The sequence below is a fragment of the Tamandua tetradactyla genome, chromosome 17 (genome assembly GCF_023851605.1).
Source record: "Tamandua tetradactyla isolate mTamTet1 chromosome 17, mTamTet1.pri, whole genome shotgun sequence".
Classification (NCBI taxonomy): domain Eukaryota; kingdom Metazoa; phylum Chordata; class Mammalia; order Pilosa; family Myrmecophagidae; genus Tamandua; species Tamandua tetradactyla.
Genome location: NC_135343.1, coordinates 7,007,597 through 7,025,063, shown reverse-complemented (window position 1 = coordinate 7,025,063; position 17,467 = coordinate 7,007,597). Strand labels below are relative to the sequence as shown.

General features: G+C 43.7%; 1 protein-coding gene across 1 annotated transcript in view; it reads left to right on the top strand.

The window, feature by feature from the left end:
• The window catches only part of RFX8 (regulatory factor X8), an 82,058-nt gene that overhangs the window by 38,869 nt on the left and 25,722 nt on the right, over nt 1-17,467 (top strand). The window contains exon 5 of the mRNA XM_077135077.1: nt 13,939-14,002. Coding sequence (XP_076991192.1) covers nt 13,939-14,002 — 64 coding nt within the window. The remainder of the gene's footprint in view (nt 1-13,938; nt 14,003-17,467) is intronic.

Sequence of the window (17,467 nt, the reverse complement as noted above, 5' to 3'; positions counted from 1 at the left end):
TAGAACAGAGTAAAGACTCTAGAAATAGACCCACACAGATATGCCTGATGATTTTTTTTGCACAGTCAGGCACTAGGAATCAAACCCAGGTCTCTGGCATGTCAAGCGAGAATTCTGCCACTGAGCCACCATTACACCGCCCCAGCAATTTTTTTTTTTTTTTGCATGGGCAGGCACTGGGAATCAGACCTGGGTCTCCAGCATGGCAGGTGAGCATTCTGCCACTGAGCCACCGTCGCATCGCCCTGCTTGGCTGATTCTTTTGTTTTTTTGGAGGGTGCATGGTCCAGGAATCAAACCCAAGTCTCCCGCATGAAAGGCGGGCATTCTAACCACTGAAACACCCGCGCACCCCCTGCCTGGCTGATTTTTTTTTTATGTTAGGGATATTTATTTTATTTTTTATTAATTAAAAAAATTAACAAAACATTTAGATATCATTCCATTCTACATATACAATCAGTAACTCTTAATATCATCACATAGTTGCATATTCATCATTTCTTAGAACATTTGCATCGATTTAGAAAAAGAAATAAAAAGACAACAGAAAAAGAAATAAAACGATAACAGAGAAAAAAAAAAGATTATACATACCATACCCCTTACCTCTCGCTTTCATTTACCACTAGCATTTCAAACTAAATTTATTTTAACATTTTTCCCCCTATTATTTATTTTTATTCCATATGTTCTACTCGTCTGTTGATATAGTAGCCAAATGGAGCATCAGACACAAGGTTTTCACATTCACAGAGTCTCATTGTGAAAGCTATATCATTGTTCAATCATCATCAAGAAACAAGGCTACTGGAACACAGCTCTACATTTTCAGGCAGTTCCCTCCAGCCTCTCTGCTACATCTTGAACAACAAGGTGCTATCTGCTTATGCCAACCAAGAATTCTATATCCAGCAAAACTGTCCTTCAAAAATGAGTATTTCTTGCAGAGCTGGTCTCTTGGTCACAAATTCTCTTGGTGATTTTTTGTCTGAAAATGTTTTAATTTCTCCCTCATTTTTGAAGGACAGTTTTGCTGGATATAGAATTCTTGGTTGGCAGTTTTTCTCTTTTAATAATTTAAATATATTATCCCACTGTCTTCTCGCCTCCATGGTTTCTGCTGAGAGATCTGCACATAGTCTTATTGGGCTTCCCTTGTATGTGATGGATTGCTTTTCTCTTGCTGCTTTCAAGATCCTCTCTTTCTCTTTGACCTCTGACATTCTGATTAGTAAATGTCTTGGAGTACATCTATTTGGATCTATTCTCTTTGGGATATGCTGCACTTCTTGGATCTGTAATTTTAAGTCTTTCACAAGAGTTGGGAAATTTTCAGTGATAATTTCCTCCATTAATCTTTCTCCTCCTTTTCCCTTCTCTTCTCCTTCTGGGACACCCACAACACGTATATTCATGCGCTTCATATTGTCTTTCAATTCCCTGAGTCCCTGCTCATATTTTTCCATTTTTTTCCCTATAGTTTCTGTTTCTTGTCGGATTTCAGATGTTCCGGCCTCCAGTTTTGAAATCCTATGTTCTGTCTCTCAAAATCTACCATTGTAGGTTTCCATTGTTTTTTTCATCTCTTCTACTGTGTCTTTCATTCCCATAAGTTCTGTGATTTGTGTTTTCAGACTTTCAGTTTCTTCTTTTTGTTCTTTCCTTGCCTTCTTTATATCCTCCCTCAATTCATTGATTTGGTTTTTGATGAGGTTTTCCATGTCTGTTCGTACATTCTGAATTAATTGTTTCAGCTCCTGTATGTCATTTGAATTGTTGGTTTGTTCCTTTGACTGGGCCATATCTTCAATTTTCCTAGTGTGATTTGTTATTTTTTGCTGGTGTCTAGGCATTTAATTACCTTAATTAGTTTATTCTGGAGATTGCTTTCACTTCTTTTATCTAAAGTTTTCTTGCTGGATGAATTTGTTGTCTATCTGTTCTTTGACATTCTGTTCAGCTTTATCTGGACCTTTAGCTTAAGTTTTGTTTAACTTAACAAATTTTTAAGAGGAGAATTTTTCAGTTCTTGTTTTCTTATTTCTTGCCCTGCTTGTGTGGTGCCTTTCCCACACACACACTTAGGATGGTCTACTTAGATATTATAGACCCCAGCCAGATTTTCCCAGACCAAATGGCCTCCTATCAGGAGGAAAGAGTCACCTGCACCGGTTTTCCCTGAGGGTGAGACCCAGCAGGTTGAAAGACTTTCCTGTGAAGTCTCTGGACTCTGTTTTTCTTATCCTGCCCAGTATGTGGTGCTTGTCTGACTGCAGGTCCCACCAGCATAAGATGATGCGGTACCTTTAACTTTGGCAGACTCTCCCTGCTGGGGGCGTGATGGAGACAGAGAAGAGGGTGTAGGCTGGTTTTAATGGCTTCAAATTACCAAGCCCTGGTGTCTGAATTCCTTGATAGAGGGATTCCACCTGAGTGGGGCTTCACCCCTCCCCTGGGGAAGGCACAGGCTCCAGATAAGCCCCCAAAAGAGCTCACTTCTGCCTATGCCTGGGGCAGTTGCAGCCTGAAAAGTCCTGCTGCTGTATCCAGAGGCAGTCAAGCCTTTGTAGATACACAGCCACAAAAACCTGTTTCCTTCTTTTTTTTCCCCCTTTTTCTGTCAGTCCTGCCCCCTTGGTGCCAGGGCAAAAATGAGCAACCTCTGCTTTGATCAGATTCACCTAAGCTGGGGGCCTATTTTTAGTAGTCAGAATTTGTTAATCAGTTCCACAATTGGCGTTTGATTGTGCCCAGTCCCTGCTGCTGATAAAGTCCTTTCCTTTCCCCTCTGGGAAGCGGCCTGTGGGGGAGGAGCGCTGGCTGCCACAGCTTTGGGAACTTTTGGTTCTGGGGGGTGCTCGCAGCCAGTCCAGCTGGTCCAGACTAGGGTACGCTGTGTATCTGGTCACTGACGTGGCCCCAGGAGCTGCTCTGTACTGTTTCTGGTTATTTAGTAGTTGTTCTGGAAGACGAACTAAAATGCGCACGCTGTTAAGCCGCCATCTTGACCCAGAAGTGCCTGGCTGATTTTTAACAAAGGTGCAGAAGCAGCTCAGTGGAGGAAGGATAGCTTTTTTGACAAATGTGCTGGCATAATTGGACATCCTTAGGCAAAAAAAAAAATAAAAATCTCAGCCTAAACCTCCCACCTTATCCAAAAATTAACTCAAAATAGATCATAGACTTAAAGAGAAATCATAAACAATTTTTTTCAAAAACAATTTTTAACTTTAAAAAAGTAGGATATCTTCAGGACCGAGGGTTAAGCAAAACGTTCCTAGAATTGACATCAAAGGCAGAGCCATAAAAGGAAAACCTAATAAATTGGACCTCAAAAAAACTAAAAATTTTTGTTCTATGAAAGCCCAAGTGGAGAGGTTGAAAAGACAAATTACATCCTGGGGGAAAATATTTCCAAACCACATATCCAACATAGGACCAGTATCTAGAATATATTTTAAAATGCTCAAAACTTGAGAGTGAAAAAACTAACACTTGAATTAGAAAACAATACATCAATGGACATTTTACAGAAGAGGCTAAACAGATGGCAAATAAGCATATGAAAAGATGTTCTACATCATTAGCCATTGGGGAAATGCAAAGAAAACTCACGAGATAACACCACATAGCCATCAGAGTGGCTAAAATTAAAAATAGTGACAAAACCAAGTGCTGGTGAGGATGCAGAGAAACCAGGTCACTTACCCATTGCTGGTGGGAATGTAAAATGGAGCAGCCACTCTGAAAAGCAGTTTGGCAAGTTCTTAATAAAACTAAGCATATGCTAGCCATACAACCCTTGGGCATTTATCCTAGAGAAATGAAGATTTATGTCCACACGCTGTCTGTGAATGTTCATGGCAGCTTTGGTTGACATAGTCAAAAACTATAATCAGCCGCAATGCCCTTTAAGAGATCGGTCAAACAAACTGTGGCCCATTCATGGCATGGAATAATACTCAGCAACAAAAAGGAACAAACGACTGATGCATACAACAATCTGGCTGAATCTCCAGGGAAGCATGCTCAGTGAGAAAAATCTAAGCCCAAAAGGTTAGATCTGATTCCATCCATATAACATTTTGGAATGACAAAATGTTTGAAGTACTGGCAGATTAGTGGTTGCCAGAGGGGAGGACCTGGGGGTTGTAGGGCAAAAAATGGGTGTGGTTGCAACAGGGCAACCTGAGGAGGAACTTGTGGTGGTGGTACACAAACCTATGCAGGGGTTAAAATTGTACACAACTTAATACACATACACACACTCACAGATATGTAGAAGGAAAACTGAGGACATCTGGACAAGATGAGTGGATTGCATCAATGTCACAATATCCTGGTTGTGAAATTCTGCTACAGTTTTGCAGACCGTTGCCCAGGGGGCAGCTGGGCAGGGTGTTTCAGGAATCCCTCTGACTCATTTCTTGCAACTGCAGGTCAACCCACAATCATCTCAACAAATTTTTCATTTGAGAAGAAGAAATCAAGGGCAGGCTGTGGTGGCTTAGCAGGCAGAGTGCTTGCCTGCCATGCCAGAGACCCAGGTTTAATTAACGATTCCTGCCCATGCAAAAAAATAAATAAATAAAAATAAAAATCAAGCATAATCCTACAATCCAGGGGGGAAATCACAGCAGGTACCATGAAGTGTCCCTTTTGTCTTCCATTGTCCGTCTCTTCAGGGCAGTCCAGGGGCGCCGTCCCCCGTTCTCAGAGTTGTCCATTATTTCAGAGCACTCTCCTGACATTGTCATTCGCGCTAAGGTTGAAATGGCACACACCTGTCCTTCCTCCAAGACACACGCAGTGTCCTTCGGGTTGGGCGGGACTTACTAACACACAGAGGCGAGTTTGCCCGAGGCGGGGCGGGCTGCGGTGTGGAGGGAATTGGGGCAGCCCCCAAGGGGGAGCGCTGCAGCTGCTGGGGGAGCTTTTACACGTGGTTTTAAAAAGCATGATTCCTTTCAAAGGTGACCCTCCGTGGCAGCAGGCCCACAGGGGGGCATATTTTAGTCCCCTAAAGGTGGCTGCCCGGGGAGGGGGTGATGTGTACTGCGCACAGAGCAGTGGAGGCCCAGGGACAAAACCTCTCCGCCTGACACTCGCCTAGGGAAGACTAGGAGACTAATTTTTTGCTCTTTCAAAAAAAAAGCATGCCTTATCATGGGACTTGCGAATGCCTTCCTGACCAAAAGGGGAAAGAGAGGAATGAGACAAAATAACGTCTCAGTGGCTGAGAGATTCCAAACCGAGTTGAGAGGTTATCCTGGACGTTATTCTTATGCATTATATAGATATCCCTTTTTCGGTTATGGTATATTGGAGAGGCTGGGGGGAAGTACCTGAAACTGCTGTGTTCAGTAGCCTTGACGCTTGAAGATGATTGTATAACTGTACAGCTTTTACAGTGTGTGTGATTGTGACTTGTGTCTGCTGTTCCTTTTATCCAGGGTATGGATGGATGAGGAAAAAAAAAAGGGCATAAATAAATAATGGGGGGGGGGCGATAAAGGGTGAAAAATTGGGGAGATTGAAACACTAGCAGTTGATGAGAGGGAGGGGTAAGGGGTGTGGGATTATGAGGTTTTTTATTTATTTTATTTTTATTTTATTTCTTTTTCTGGAGTGATGCATATGTTCTAAAAATGACCAGGGTGATGAATACACAACAATGTGATGATGCTTGAGCCATCGATTGTACACCGTGTATGGGCTGTGTGCGTGTGAAGATTTATCAGTGAAAATAAAATTAAAAAAAAAAAAAAGAACGTGCCTGGCTCCAGGTTCCTAGGGCGGGATGTTGAGCCTTTTCCAAGCTGCCCTCCGAGGTACTGAGCTGTGTCCAGGTGATCAGGAGCAGTGTGTGTGTGTGTGTGTGTGTGTGTGTGTGTGTGTGTGTGTGTGTGTGTGTGTGTGTGTGTGTGTGTGTGTGTTTAAACTGACCTTGTGTTAAATGAAGAAATGCAAATCATCCTTGCAGAAAGACTTGGCGAGAACCGGGGCTGGGAGCAGAGGGGCGGCCCCGGGAGAGCCTCCCCCCCACCCCACCCCACCCCACCCCACCCCACCCCCATCCCACCCCCACCCCACCCCCACCTCGCGCACTCTGCACAGAAGTAGAGACGCTGATGAAATTCAGTCTCAAAATGACCCGGCCCCCATGCCTCCCACACTGCCACTTCCAAGTTCGCCAGTTTAGGAGTTCCCCCGCCCAGGTCCTGGAACCCTGCTCCCACCCCTCCCTGGGGTGGGGGTGGGAGGCGGCGCCCTAACCGGGCCGGGGCGGGACATGGCGGCGACTCTCCCTCCAAACCGCCGAGCCGGCGTCTGCTCGGAACCGGCAGAGCAGGGCTCGGTTTTTAGAACAAGGACAATGCTTGAGGCTGTTTTGTCCTTTTTTGAGAACTGAAAATGACTACCCGTGTGCAGCGTGTGGCCAGCGGGAAAGACGCCCTCGCAAGGTGTCGCGCGGTCTCCCTCGGGCCCTGCGCTCACGGGGACTCGAGTTTGCAGGGAATGGACACCTGGGGAGTCTGAGGTCTGCGAGCTGCCTCCGGGCTGGGGCTGGGCCGGGGCCGGGCTGCAGGGGAACCTCCCGCGGAGCTGAGGCCAAGGGAAAGGAAGAGGTGGCCCCCGGGTGCAGGTGGGGAACGAGGCGTGAGAACACGCGCGCGTGTCTGTGCTTGTGCAGATGTGTGGCTGCGCGCGTGTGTGCACACGTGTGTGTCTGCATGTGTGGGGGTGTGTCGGCATGTGCCTGTGTGTGCACACGTGTGTGCCTGTGCATGTGTGTGCGTGTGTCTGTGTGTGCCTGCGTGTGCTGTAAATGTGTGTATTATTGTCACATCTAGAAAATCACCTCTGCTAACCTATCTTCATTCTTAGGCAAAATCCCCTTTTCTCACATTTTGGGAAAAACCTCTGTCCATAGATTAATTCCCATGCTACCGAATGTAAATTCTGAAATCAACCTTATGTTTCTTTTCAGGATACACAGAAACAAACCCTGGCCCTCAACTCTCTCCCAGCACACACACACGCACACACACATGCGTACAGATAGACACACACCTGCACACACTTAGCTTTTCCAACTCAGTGTACTAAAGGCCTCTCTAAAAGCTTCTAGCACTGCGCCTTCAACATTCCCTGCTTTGTTTTCCATTGCTCTTTTGGCAGCCCAAGAGCTCGGGGTGGGTGGTGGGGTGCTGCCTGGTCGCCCCGGTTCTGCTAGGTGGAGGGCAGCTGGCCTGCAGCTGGCTAGTTTGTGCTGACAAAGCAGAAAAGCCCACGGGTTCATCTTCCAGGCCATGGCACCCTTGAGAAAGCGAGTTCCCGGGGAATGTTAGAGTAGGGGTGCCCCTGAGGTCCCGCTGTGCCTTCAGAGGGTCTCTCCAGCCCGGGAGGGGACTTCCTTCCCTTCACTTTGTGCAAATCCGGGAGAGGGAGTGGCGTGGAACAGGAGCTGGGCCCCCCAGGGTCGGGACCCCCCGCAAGGGCTCTCAGGAGCCCCCTTCTAACTCTGAGCTACTAATGAGGTGTCCAGGTTGCAACCTGTTCTTTTGGCCCTGTCCACCCTGCGGTTTTCCAGGCTGGTTTGAACTTGTTAAAGTTAAAAAATATGTATTGCATGATGTTGTCTCGCAGCTCAAAAAACACGCCTGTGGAAAATTAAGCCCTAGATCTCAGCAGCGTGGGAAAGGCTTTAAAACAGGTCACCATTGCAGGCCCCCTACCAAGGGATCTCTGTCATTTGTTTGCAGCATCCCTAACTTGCCCAGCACCAAGAGAAAGGTGCCATTTGCAGTGCCAGGTGTTATCCGCTGCCTGCAGTGCAGCGTGGCTTCCAGCTCAAAGTTGCTGAGTTTTGTCTCAAGGAGGTGAAGGTGAAGGACCTATTTTCAACACTTCCAAAGATGCCCCCCAGCTTATCATTTTGCAATCAAGTCGTTCGTCAAATCCAGGCTACAATGAGCCCAGGTACAGTTAAGTTCTGTATGAGCAGCAGTTCCCTTTGCAGGAAATGACGGATCCACCCAACTCAGCAAACGCGCTTTGAAAATTGGATTGTACGTTATAAGATTGGTCCTGTCCACTTTAAATTTAAAAAAAAAATGGTACCGAAAAAATAAAAATAAAAAGGTGCGGCTTACTTTGCGCTGCTTGTGTACATCATTTTCTTTTAATCTCACACATGTATATGTTAAAAGACCAAATAGTAGAGTAGGTTATAAAGACTGGGCTCTGATGTAAATCTGGGATTCTTGCTCTGTGAATTCTGTCTTGCTCTCCCCATCTGTAAAATGGGATAATAACTATCACCTGTCACTACCTATGGGCTGTTGTGAGAATTGGGACAAAATGTGTAAAAGAACTTAGCAGTAAGTACTAAAGATATATTAGTGGTTAGTATTATTAGTATAATCAAAATATATTAAGTAGAGCTTTTATACAACCATTATGACACATGTCCTTATATAAATATATGCAAATATATTTACTATTTTCACTTTATATATTTAAAATGTTCATCAAGTTAAGGGTATCTTTTCCTACTCAAAACCAACATAATTACTTCATCTGCTTTGAGGAAAATTAGGTCCTTTAACAATTGGAAGGTGAAGCCTCTCTGCTCTGAAATCTGATGCAGAACAAGTATGATGCACGAATTAGATTTTATTACATTTTTATCCTCTTAACTTGGTAATTGCTTCAGGTTGTTTCATTGTGGTTAGAGAGATTTGTGAGGGCAAATTACGATGCCAAAATGATGTAAATGAAAGTCTGGATTAATGACAAATGATGTCAAAACCTGAGAATGTGAATGCAAATTGTAGTTAGACTAAAAAGGAAGCTAAATGCAAAATATATATATTAAATATTCTATTAGACTGATTTAATGGGGGGAGGGGAAATGATGAGTTTATGTGCCACGTAAGCATGTCTCAGTTCTCTTCACACTGGATGCTTTTTTAGCCAAATAGATCAGAAAAACTAATGAGAGCAAAATGTAGCTCTCATGGTGGGTCTACACGAGTCCTTCCTCCACTCTCCCCCCATGAAACCCAGAAAGAATCTTATATCATCGTGTTGGTCCTGGAGGGATTCTAAGCCATGTGGTAGCAAAGGTTGTAGGATCTCTGAACTACAAAGGATCTTGGGTGGGTGGGTGGAAGGGGTCACCAGATCCCATCCCCTGCTTTGACAGGGGTAGAAAATCGAGCCCCCACCCACTCACCCACCTCCAGAGCTCAGAGGACGTTTCACAGCACTATGGCAAGTGAGAGGCAGCGCTGGACACGGATGTTCCTTCTCCCGTGGGAATTCTTCCCCTGCTCCTGTCTCTTGCAGGCCCTGCCCTCTCTCCCTCCATTCCCAGCTGACCACTTCCTTTCTGGCACCTCTTGACCTCTCCCTTCCCCCAGTGATTATTAAATGCTAACATCTGGGGCCCCGCCTGACTGGCGCTTTGGGGTAGGAGCTGAGGGGGGCAGCTCACAAGGCCCCCATGTTCTCTCTGGGCCGTGCCCTCTGTGGATTCTGCCTTTCTCTCTGATACTGGGACTTGGCACCCTTTGAGCATCTCGGACCCCAAACAGCAGGCGGGAAGAGGCCCCTGCTTGGACTGGAAGCCCTTCCCCCCAGCAAGGCCAGCTCAGAATGTTTTGTGTGGTTTCATTTGAGCCATATTTCAGCAGTGACTTGGCTTTTGATCACAACCTAGTAAATGTCCCAAAGGACTGAATTAGAGCCACACGTGGGGAACGACTCAGGGCCAGTGACAAGGCCGCCCTGGCTGGCCCTCTGGCGGAGTCCATGGAAACTGTCACCTCAAAGCCAGCTTCTGCCTTGCCCTGATGGCACCCTCCACTGCGGTGAGAGAACCGGGTGCTGGTGAGAGGGTGTCTTCGATGGAGAGCTGTCTGCCACAGCCTTGTGTCTAACCCCAGCCCTGCCTTGCCTGCAAAATTAAAGCCCAGCCCGAGTCTGCCAGATCTGCTGGGGACTGAGGCCTCCAAAGTGGACCCCCCAGAGGTCCCCCACCTTGCAGAGATGCTTGTCTCCCCATTTAATTTCTGCTTCCTAGCCATATGCCTGCCTTCAATTTTGCCCTCTACTCACCCTTTAACTCACAAATATTTTTGCTGATCTTTGTTTGCCTGCGGTCACCAAGATGAGGATAATTTTTTAAAAATTAATAAATACAATCTCATATAGCTTACATGTTGACCCACGTTGCGAGCAGTTGACGTAAATTAGGCCATCCCAGAAGCCGAAAGAGACTCCCTTTGAGCAGCAAGATGCCACTGTCTGGCTAAGCAGAGAGGGTTTGTTTTTTGTTGTTTTTAACTTATGACCACTTCTCTCCACAAGGTTGAAATATATTCTCTCTTCACAACTATTGTTGTTTCAATGCATAAAATCCCCTAATTCAATACTAAAAAATAGCTTAGCTCCCCCACTTAGGAACCTTGCAATAGATCCCTGAATGCAAGGAGTACCATTTCAGTCTATCTTTTAAAGATGAGGAGGGTGACACCTCCCTCCTTTCGTGGCTGTCGAAGTAAACTCATTTTTCTGCATTGAACAAGTGCCATAAGCTTGGAGGGTACATTTAAAGATCTGAAGCTACTGCTTAACTCAGTTGAAGGGCCTCCAAAGCTAGCAGAGTCCAAGCATGGGGGAAGAGGGATGAGGGATAAGGTGGAGGATTTCGCGCATCGTTCCTGTAAATCAGGACATAGGCCTTCTGGCTTCCAGATTCCTGTCTCTGGGAACCCTATGGAAGAGGCCTGTGAAAAGCACTGTGGTCATCCAAAGGGCTTAATAAGTGCTGTCCAGGTATGGTGCATGGTGGTGCCAACCAAGACAAGCTAACTCCAGATGATGATCCCCTGGGCTTTTCAAGCCACCACGTGGGAGGCACATGGACTGTTGAACTAACAATAACAGTAAGATAGGCCCCTGATATGTGTTCCCATAACACCCTGTACTTCAGCTGTCATAACCCTCACTCAAAGTCTTAGAAATTGTATGTGTGGCGTCTTCCCTTCCTTGTAGGCTATGACTTCCATGAGGGCAGCCCTTTGTCTGTTGCCATCAGAGCTATATCAGCCAGGGCGTAGCATGATACCTGATATACAGTAGGCCCTCAATAAATATTTGATGAATGAATGGAAGGATGGATGAATAAATAGATCTTAGTGTATTTGTACAATACTCTTGCATTTATTTCCCAAAGAAAATATATTAGGAGTAGCATGTTGACATGATGTGAAATTGTAGGGAAATTGCTCTCTCTCCAGTTTACCTGAGGAAATTCTCACCACTGATTTTTTAAAAATATTTTTATTGATAAAACAACATACAAATATACAAGCATTGTTAACATACAAACATTCCATACGTGGTGTACAATCAGTGGCTCCAATATCATCACATAGTTGTGTATTCGTCACCAAGATCATTTTTTTTTAACATTTGCATCACTCCAGAAAAAGAAATAAAAAAGAAAAAACTCATACATACTACACCCTTTACCCCTCCCTCTCCTTGACTAGTGTTTCCATCTACCCAATTGATTTTAACCTTTGTTCCCCCTATTACTTATTTATTACCCATATTTTTTTTACTCATCTGTCCATACCTTAGCTAAAAGGAGCATCAGACACAAGGTTTTCATAATCCCACAGTCACACTGTAAAAGCTATATCATTATGCAATCATCTTCAAGAATCAAGGCTACTGGAACACAGCTCTACACCTTCAGGCACTTCCCTCTAGCCATGCCAATACACCATAAACTAAAAAGGTGATATCTATATAATGTGTAAGAATAGCCTCCAGGATGACCTCGTGACTCTTTTGAAATCTCTCAGCCACTGACTGTTTATTTTGTCTCATTTCTCTCTTTCCCCTTTCAGTCGAGAAGGTTTTTTCAATCCCTTAATACTGAGTCCCAGCTCCTTCTAGGATTTCTGTCCCACATTGCCAGGGAGATTTACACCTCTGGGAGTCATGTCCCATGTAAAGAGGGGGAGAGCAGTGAATTTGCTTGCCATATTGGCTGAGAGATAGGCCACATTTGAGTAACAAAAGAGATTCTCTGGGGGGTGACTCTTAGGCGTAATTTTAAGTAGGCTTAGCCTATCCTCTATGGGGATAAGTTTCATAGAGGTGACCCCCAAGATTAAGGGCTGGGCCTATTGATTTGGTAGTCCCCACTGCTTGCAAGAATATCAGAAATTCTCCAAATGGGGAAGTTGAATATTGCTCCCTTTCTCCCCATTCCCCCAAGAAGACTTTGCAAATTCTTTTTTATTCACTGCCCAGATTACTCTGGGATATATTGGGGCATCACACTAACCTGGACAAACCAACAAAATCTCATGTCCTGTTCAAGAGTCCATGTGCTTATAGTGTTAACTGTGCTGACCATACAAGTTAAATTAGGAACTGTACTACCCAAAATATAAATTTGCACCAAATAAACATCTCTTCCTTTAGACTCACACGTAAGTTGAAGTTTTTAAACAGATGATATCATTCTCTACCCAGTCTTCTGATACACCATAATCCTATCCAGATCAGCTTCATTCATATCTCTACTCAATGTCTGATCACTTTGTCAGCTTTTTAAACAGTTCCTGGGGTAGTGCTGACTTTCATAGCTTCAGAACTCTAACTCTGAGTCTCAGTTGTCACATAGATACCAGGAGTTTCTGGGAAAGACCAGGTTATATATAAACAACTCAGTTGGAATTTAGAATGAACAGTCATACCTCCTGAATAGATGTGACTGCTGTATTAGCTTACAATCTAGGACCCTTTACAATAAGCCCCAACTGGATAACCCATGTTCTCAACTTCAGTTCACCAAGTTTTTATATTATAGTTAGTCCATATGATTGAGGCATGATAATATTAGTTTTTTTGTTCCTGACATTTCAGTCAACATACAGCTCTTAAGGTTCATTCACCTAGTTGCATGTCTCACAACTTCATTCCTTCTTGAGGCCACTCAGTAGTCCATTGTATGTATACGCTGCCGTAGTTCCCCCTTCCATTCCTCAGTCATTGTACCCTTAGGCCACCTCCATTCCTTGTCACCACTGATTTTTAAGGTCTCTCTAAAGGCTGATAACCATATTTTCCACCTAAATTCCTTTCCTATTAGCCCTTTAACTACTGAACTTTCATTTCTTTGACATATTCTTCTGTGTTGGTTCATTCATTAATTGTTTATTGTTTGTTGTTTTCATTGATATATGTCCCAGAATCTGTGGCAATGAGCTTTTTCTAAATTTCACTTGGAGAATACCGTCATTGTCATACCTACCCATGACAAATAGAATTCCTAAAGCCTTTCAAATTCTTCAGTTTTGAAAATTGGGGGCCCTGAGCTCCTAGTTTCTCAAATGCTCATGATGGAAGGGAAAATGTACCACACCACATGGGTAGGACTGAATCTGTTCTTCATTATACGTAAATTTCTCTGCTACAATATTTGAATCCAAGAGTCATGGTCTCTATTTTTAATGACCAGTTTTCTTGTTCTGTGACAGTGAACTGCTAGCTCCACCTACTCAAAGGATGTTATTGTTTCTGAATTGATCATTTTCAAAGGCCAGGAAACAGAAAGTAAAAAGATTTGGTTTCCATGATGATTTTTCTTTTCTCACAGGAGCAAATCTAGCCATGATGCTATCATATCTTTGCTTCTGAAGGAATAAAACTTGAAAAGAAATATGTGATTGTCCCAGAAATGGATTTTTTAAAACTCTAAGCTGGCAATAATCACCATTTGTGAATAAAAGCTTGGAGAAATGTTCTAAAATAAAAGTTATACTCTGTACAAATAACCTAGATTCTTTCTTTTGCTCAGAAATAGCTGTCTTACTAAAATTATTTCTGTTAACTTTTCTGTTACAGTGAAGATGTCATTGCCTTTGAAAAATCGACTAATTATAACACCATTATCCAACAAGAAGAAACAGTGAGTGTTGAATAAAACAGATTTACTGATTGGACCTAGCAATATACCATAATTGCTTGATTAGTTGCAGCTATATTCTTGTGTTTCCTGTTCTTATTATGTGTAGCCCTTAGCCATTCACTCATTCAGCTATGATTGTTGAGTGCCCATAGCATGCTACCCACTGTGCTGGGAAAGACACAGTCCCTGTCCTCAAGCAGCTGGCTATTTAACTGTCCTTAACTGTTTCTTTAACTATAATCAAAAAAGATGAATGGGTTGTTCATAATAAATTTGTCTGAAAGTACCTATGTTATTGTCATAGCTCTTTGAATTAGGGCACTAGAAATGCTAATTCTAGGTCTACATGCTAGTTTGAAACTGTTGTTTCAGAAGAGCCATGTTCTTTAATCCTGATTTAATATTGTAGAGTGGGATTATTTTTATTAAGTTGTTTCCATGGAGATGTGACCCACTCAATTGTGGCTGGCTGATTTTGACTGTTTGGTGTCCATGGAGATGTGTCTCTGCCTATTCAAGGTGGGTCAATTAAAGGACTTACTGGAGTCCTTTAAGAGAGAACCATTTTGGAAAAAACTGCAGAGCCCACATAGACAGAGATGTTTGGAGATACAGAAAGAAAACAGCTCTGGGAAGCTGTTTGAAACCAGAAGCCAAAAGACTAGCAGACACCAACCATGTACCTTCCCAGCTGACAAAGGGTTCTGGACCCATCAGCCTTTCTTGATTCAAGTTATCTTTCCCTGGATGCCTTTGATGGACATTTTTATGGCCTTAGAACTGTAAACTTGTAACTTAATAAATCCCCTTTATAAAAGCCAATCCATTTCTGGTATGTTGCATTTCTGGCAGCATTAACAAACTAAAACAATCTATGACACACATTGAATTTTAATTTTGTTGGCCCTGGTGACACAATGGTATTTTGACATTGTCTCATTGACAGGTGTCATTGAGTGGACCATCTTTTAAAAATCTGTTTTGTGACCAGCACTGTTGAGGGCTGAATGGGGTGTGAAAGAGAAGTGAAAGTGAACAAATATACAGATGCTCCCTATGCTCGCATAGAATACAGTTTCATAGTTGGGAAACTAAGAAGGATATGAAACAACTTTTAAATAAGCAGAGCAGGCTACAGGTGGTTTGGGAGGTCAAAAGAAGAAGGGAGGGAGAGAGGGAAGGAAAAAGACTATGGAGGACAGAGTAATTAGGGAAGGCTTCATGGAAGTCGATGGCCTATTTTAGCTTCCCATGCCATGCTGCTTTAACAAATTACCACAAACATGGTGGCTGACAACCACACAAATTTATTTTTTTTTTATGGTTCCATAGATCACAAGTCTGACTCTCATCTTGCTGGGCTAAAATCAAGGTGTTGGCATGGCAACATTCCTTTCTGGAAGCTCTAGGAGAGAATGCATTCCCTGGCCTTTTCCTGCATCTAGAGATTGGCCACATTATCCTTGGCTCACAGCCCCTGGCTCCATCTTCAAAGCCAGCAAAGGCAGATTGAGATGTTCTCATTCTGCCATCTCTCTAGTTCCCTGTAGCTGGGAAAGGTTTTCTGCTCTTAAGAACTTGTGCAATTAGGTTATGCCCACCAGGATAATGCTCCCATTTTGAGGCCCTTCTTAATCAATGTGCAAAGTTCCTTTTGCCCTGTAAGGTCATCTATTCGCAGGTCTCAGGGACTGGGACCCGAACGTCATTGGGGGCCATTATTCCCAGCACATTGCCCTTTAGGGTCACTCAGCTCCTGAGGAGGGAGTTCTACTCACTTCCAGCTCAACCACTTGCCTTTGCATTGGAAGGAAAACATGTGAGCCCAGATAGGGAGCTGGGGGAGCAGTTGGTGAGGAGCAGACTCTGAGGGGGGAGAGGTGGAAAGTCCCAGATCGTGGCAGGTCTGTCAGTTCTGGGCTGAGGCATTTGGATTTGATCTATGAGATCAAGGCCACCATTTTTTCGGAAGCATCTTCAGAAGGAGAATGGCAGGATACATTTGTTCTTGGGTGATCATTCTGGGAGCAGTGTCCTCAAGGATGCAGGAAGGACAGACGACATCCAGGAGGATGGATGGAGTAATTCAGATGGGGCACAGGGTGCCTAGTTGGGCATGGCAATGGCGGAAAGATACCCCAATCCCCCCATTATGTCCCCAGGGCCTGGAACATAGTATATACTCAATAAATACTGGTTGAATAAAAAAATGATACTAATTCCCAGGACCTTTCTTGGGTCCGTGTAAAACTATGTTTAATAGTGTCTGAAAATCTAAGTAGAATTTCTCACCCTTTCCTTTGTCATTTTGCTAAAGGATTTTTCCAGAACCAGAATCCTTCTGACTCCTTTTGCCACTTACGAATGCCTTCTTCTGGGTGACAGTGATTCAAATTTGGGTAGCTCTGTACCATATTTTCACTTTAGATCTCTGATGAAGTTACAAAGAAAGGATAATTCATGATTATTAAAATATTTTCATGAAAGGCCGGTTCTTTCCACAGTGTATAATGAAGGGATTATGTTTGGAAGTGATTTCTATGGAGGAAGAACTCTGAGGGAATCGACTTCAGGAACACATGAATTTGCTTTTATAATTTTTTCCTGATAGCATATGTTTACATTCTCCTTGGAATCATTTCTTAAATATGCTGGTGCTATACTGCCGAATGACTACTTCTGAACAGGTGAAACTGTGATGTCTTTGCCATGTTGAAATGTAGAGATTTCTGCAGAATTAGACAAGGATCTGTCTGCCTAGAGCTGCAGTCTCAATGGCAGCATCCATAAGACTCACCTGGGACGCTGGTGAAAATGAGAGATTTCTGGCTGTATCTGATCACCCAGGGATATGGATCCAAACTCCCCAGAGGATTCGATGTAGCTGGTCTCAGGAACCACATCTTAAGAAATGCTGCCTAGAATGATAATAGTATCAGCATCAGGAAAACACTGATGAATCCAGAAGGCCAAAGTGTAATGTGGAGGAAAGGATGTACTTAGGGTTGTGCAGTAAGAAAGGCTGGTCCAGAGCTGGATTGAAGATTCTTCAGTTCTTCACTAATAGAAGCACTGATGGCCAGGCCAGTGAATGCTAGGAAATAGCCCTATCCTCCTTGTAGAGGGATACCAGCTTGTATGCACACAAGACCCAGGTCCTAGAGAAGTGCTCTCCGTCAGGCCACTCCAAATGGTGCCACATTCTAAAGTGGAGGGAATGGAGCTTCATAGCACCCGACAAAGAACCCTTTGAGTTGTCACCTTTCTGTGTTGCTACTTTGTATATTTATTTACATATTAATGCTCCTGTTTTATTCAAAAAATATTAACAAGGAGGTTTTAACCTGGCAACTTTGCAAAATTAAGTGCATAATGTATACTTTTTTTTTCCAGGGAGAGGGCCACTTGCTTACATCAGATTCTCGGTGAAGTTCAGGACCACAAAAGGGTTAAGACCTACAGATT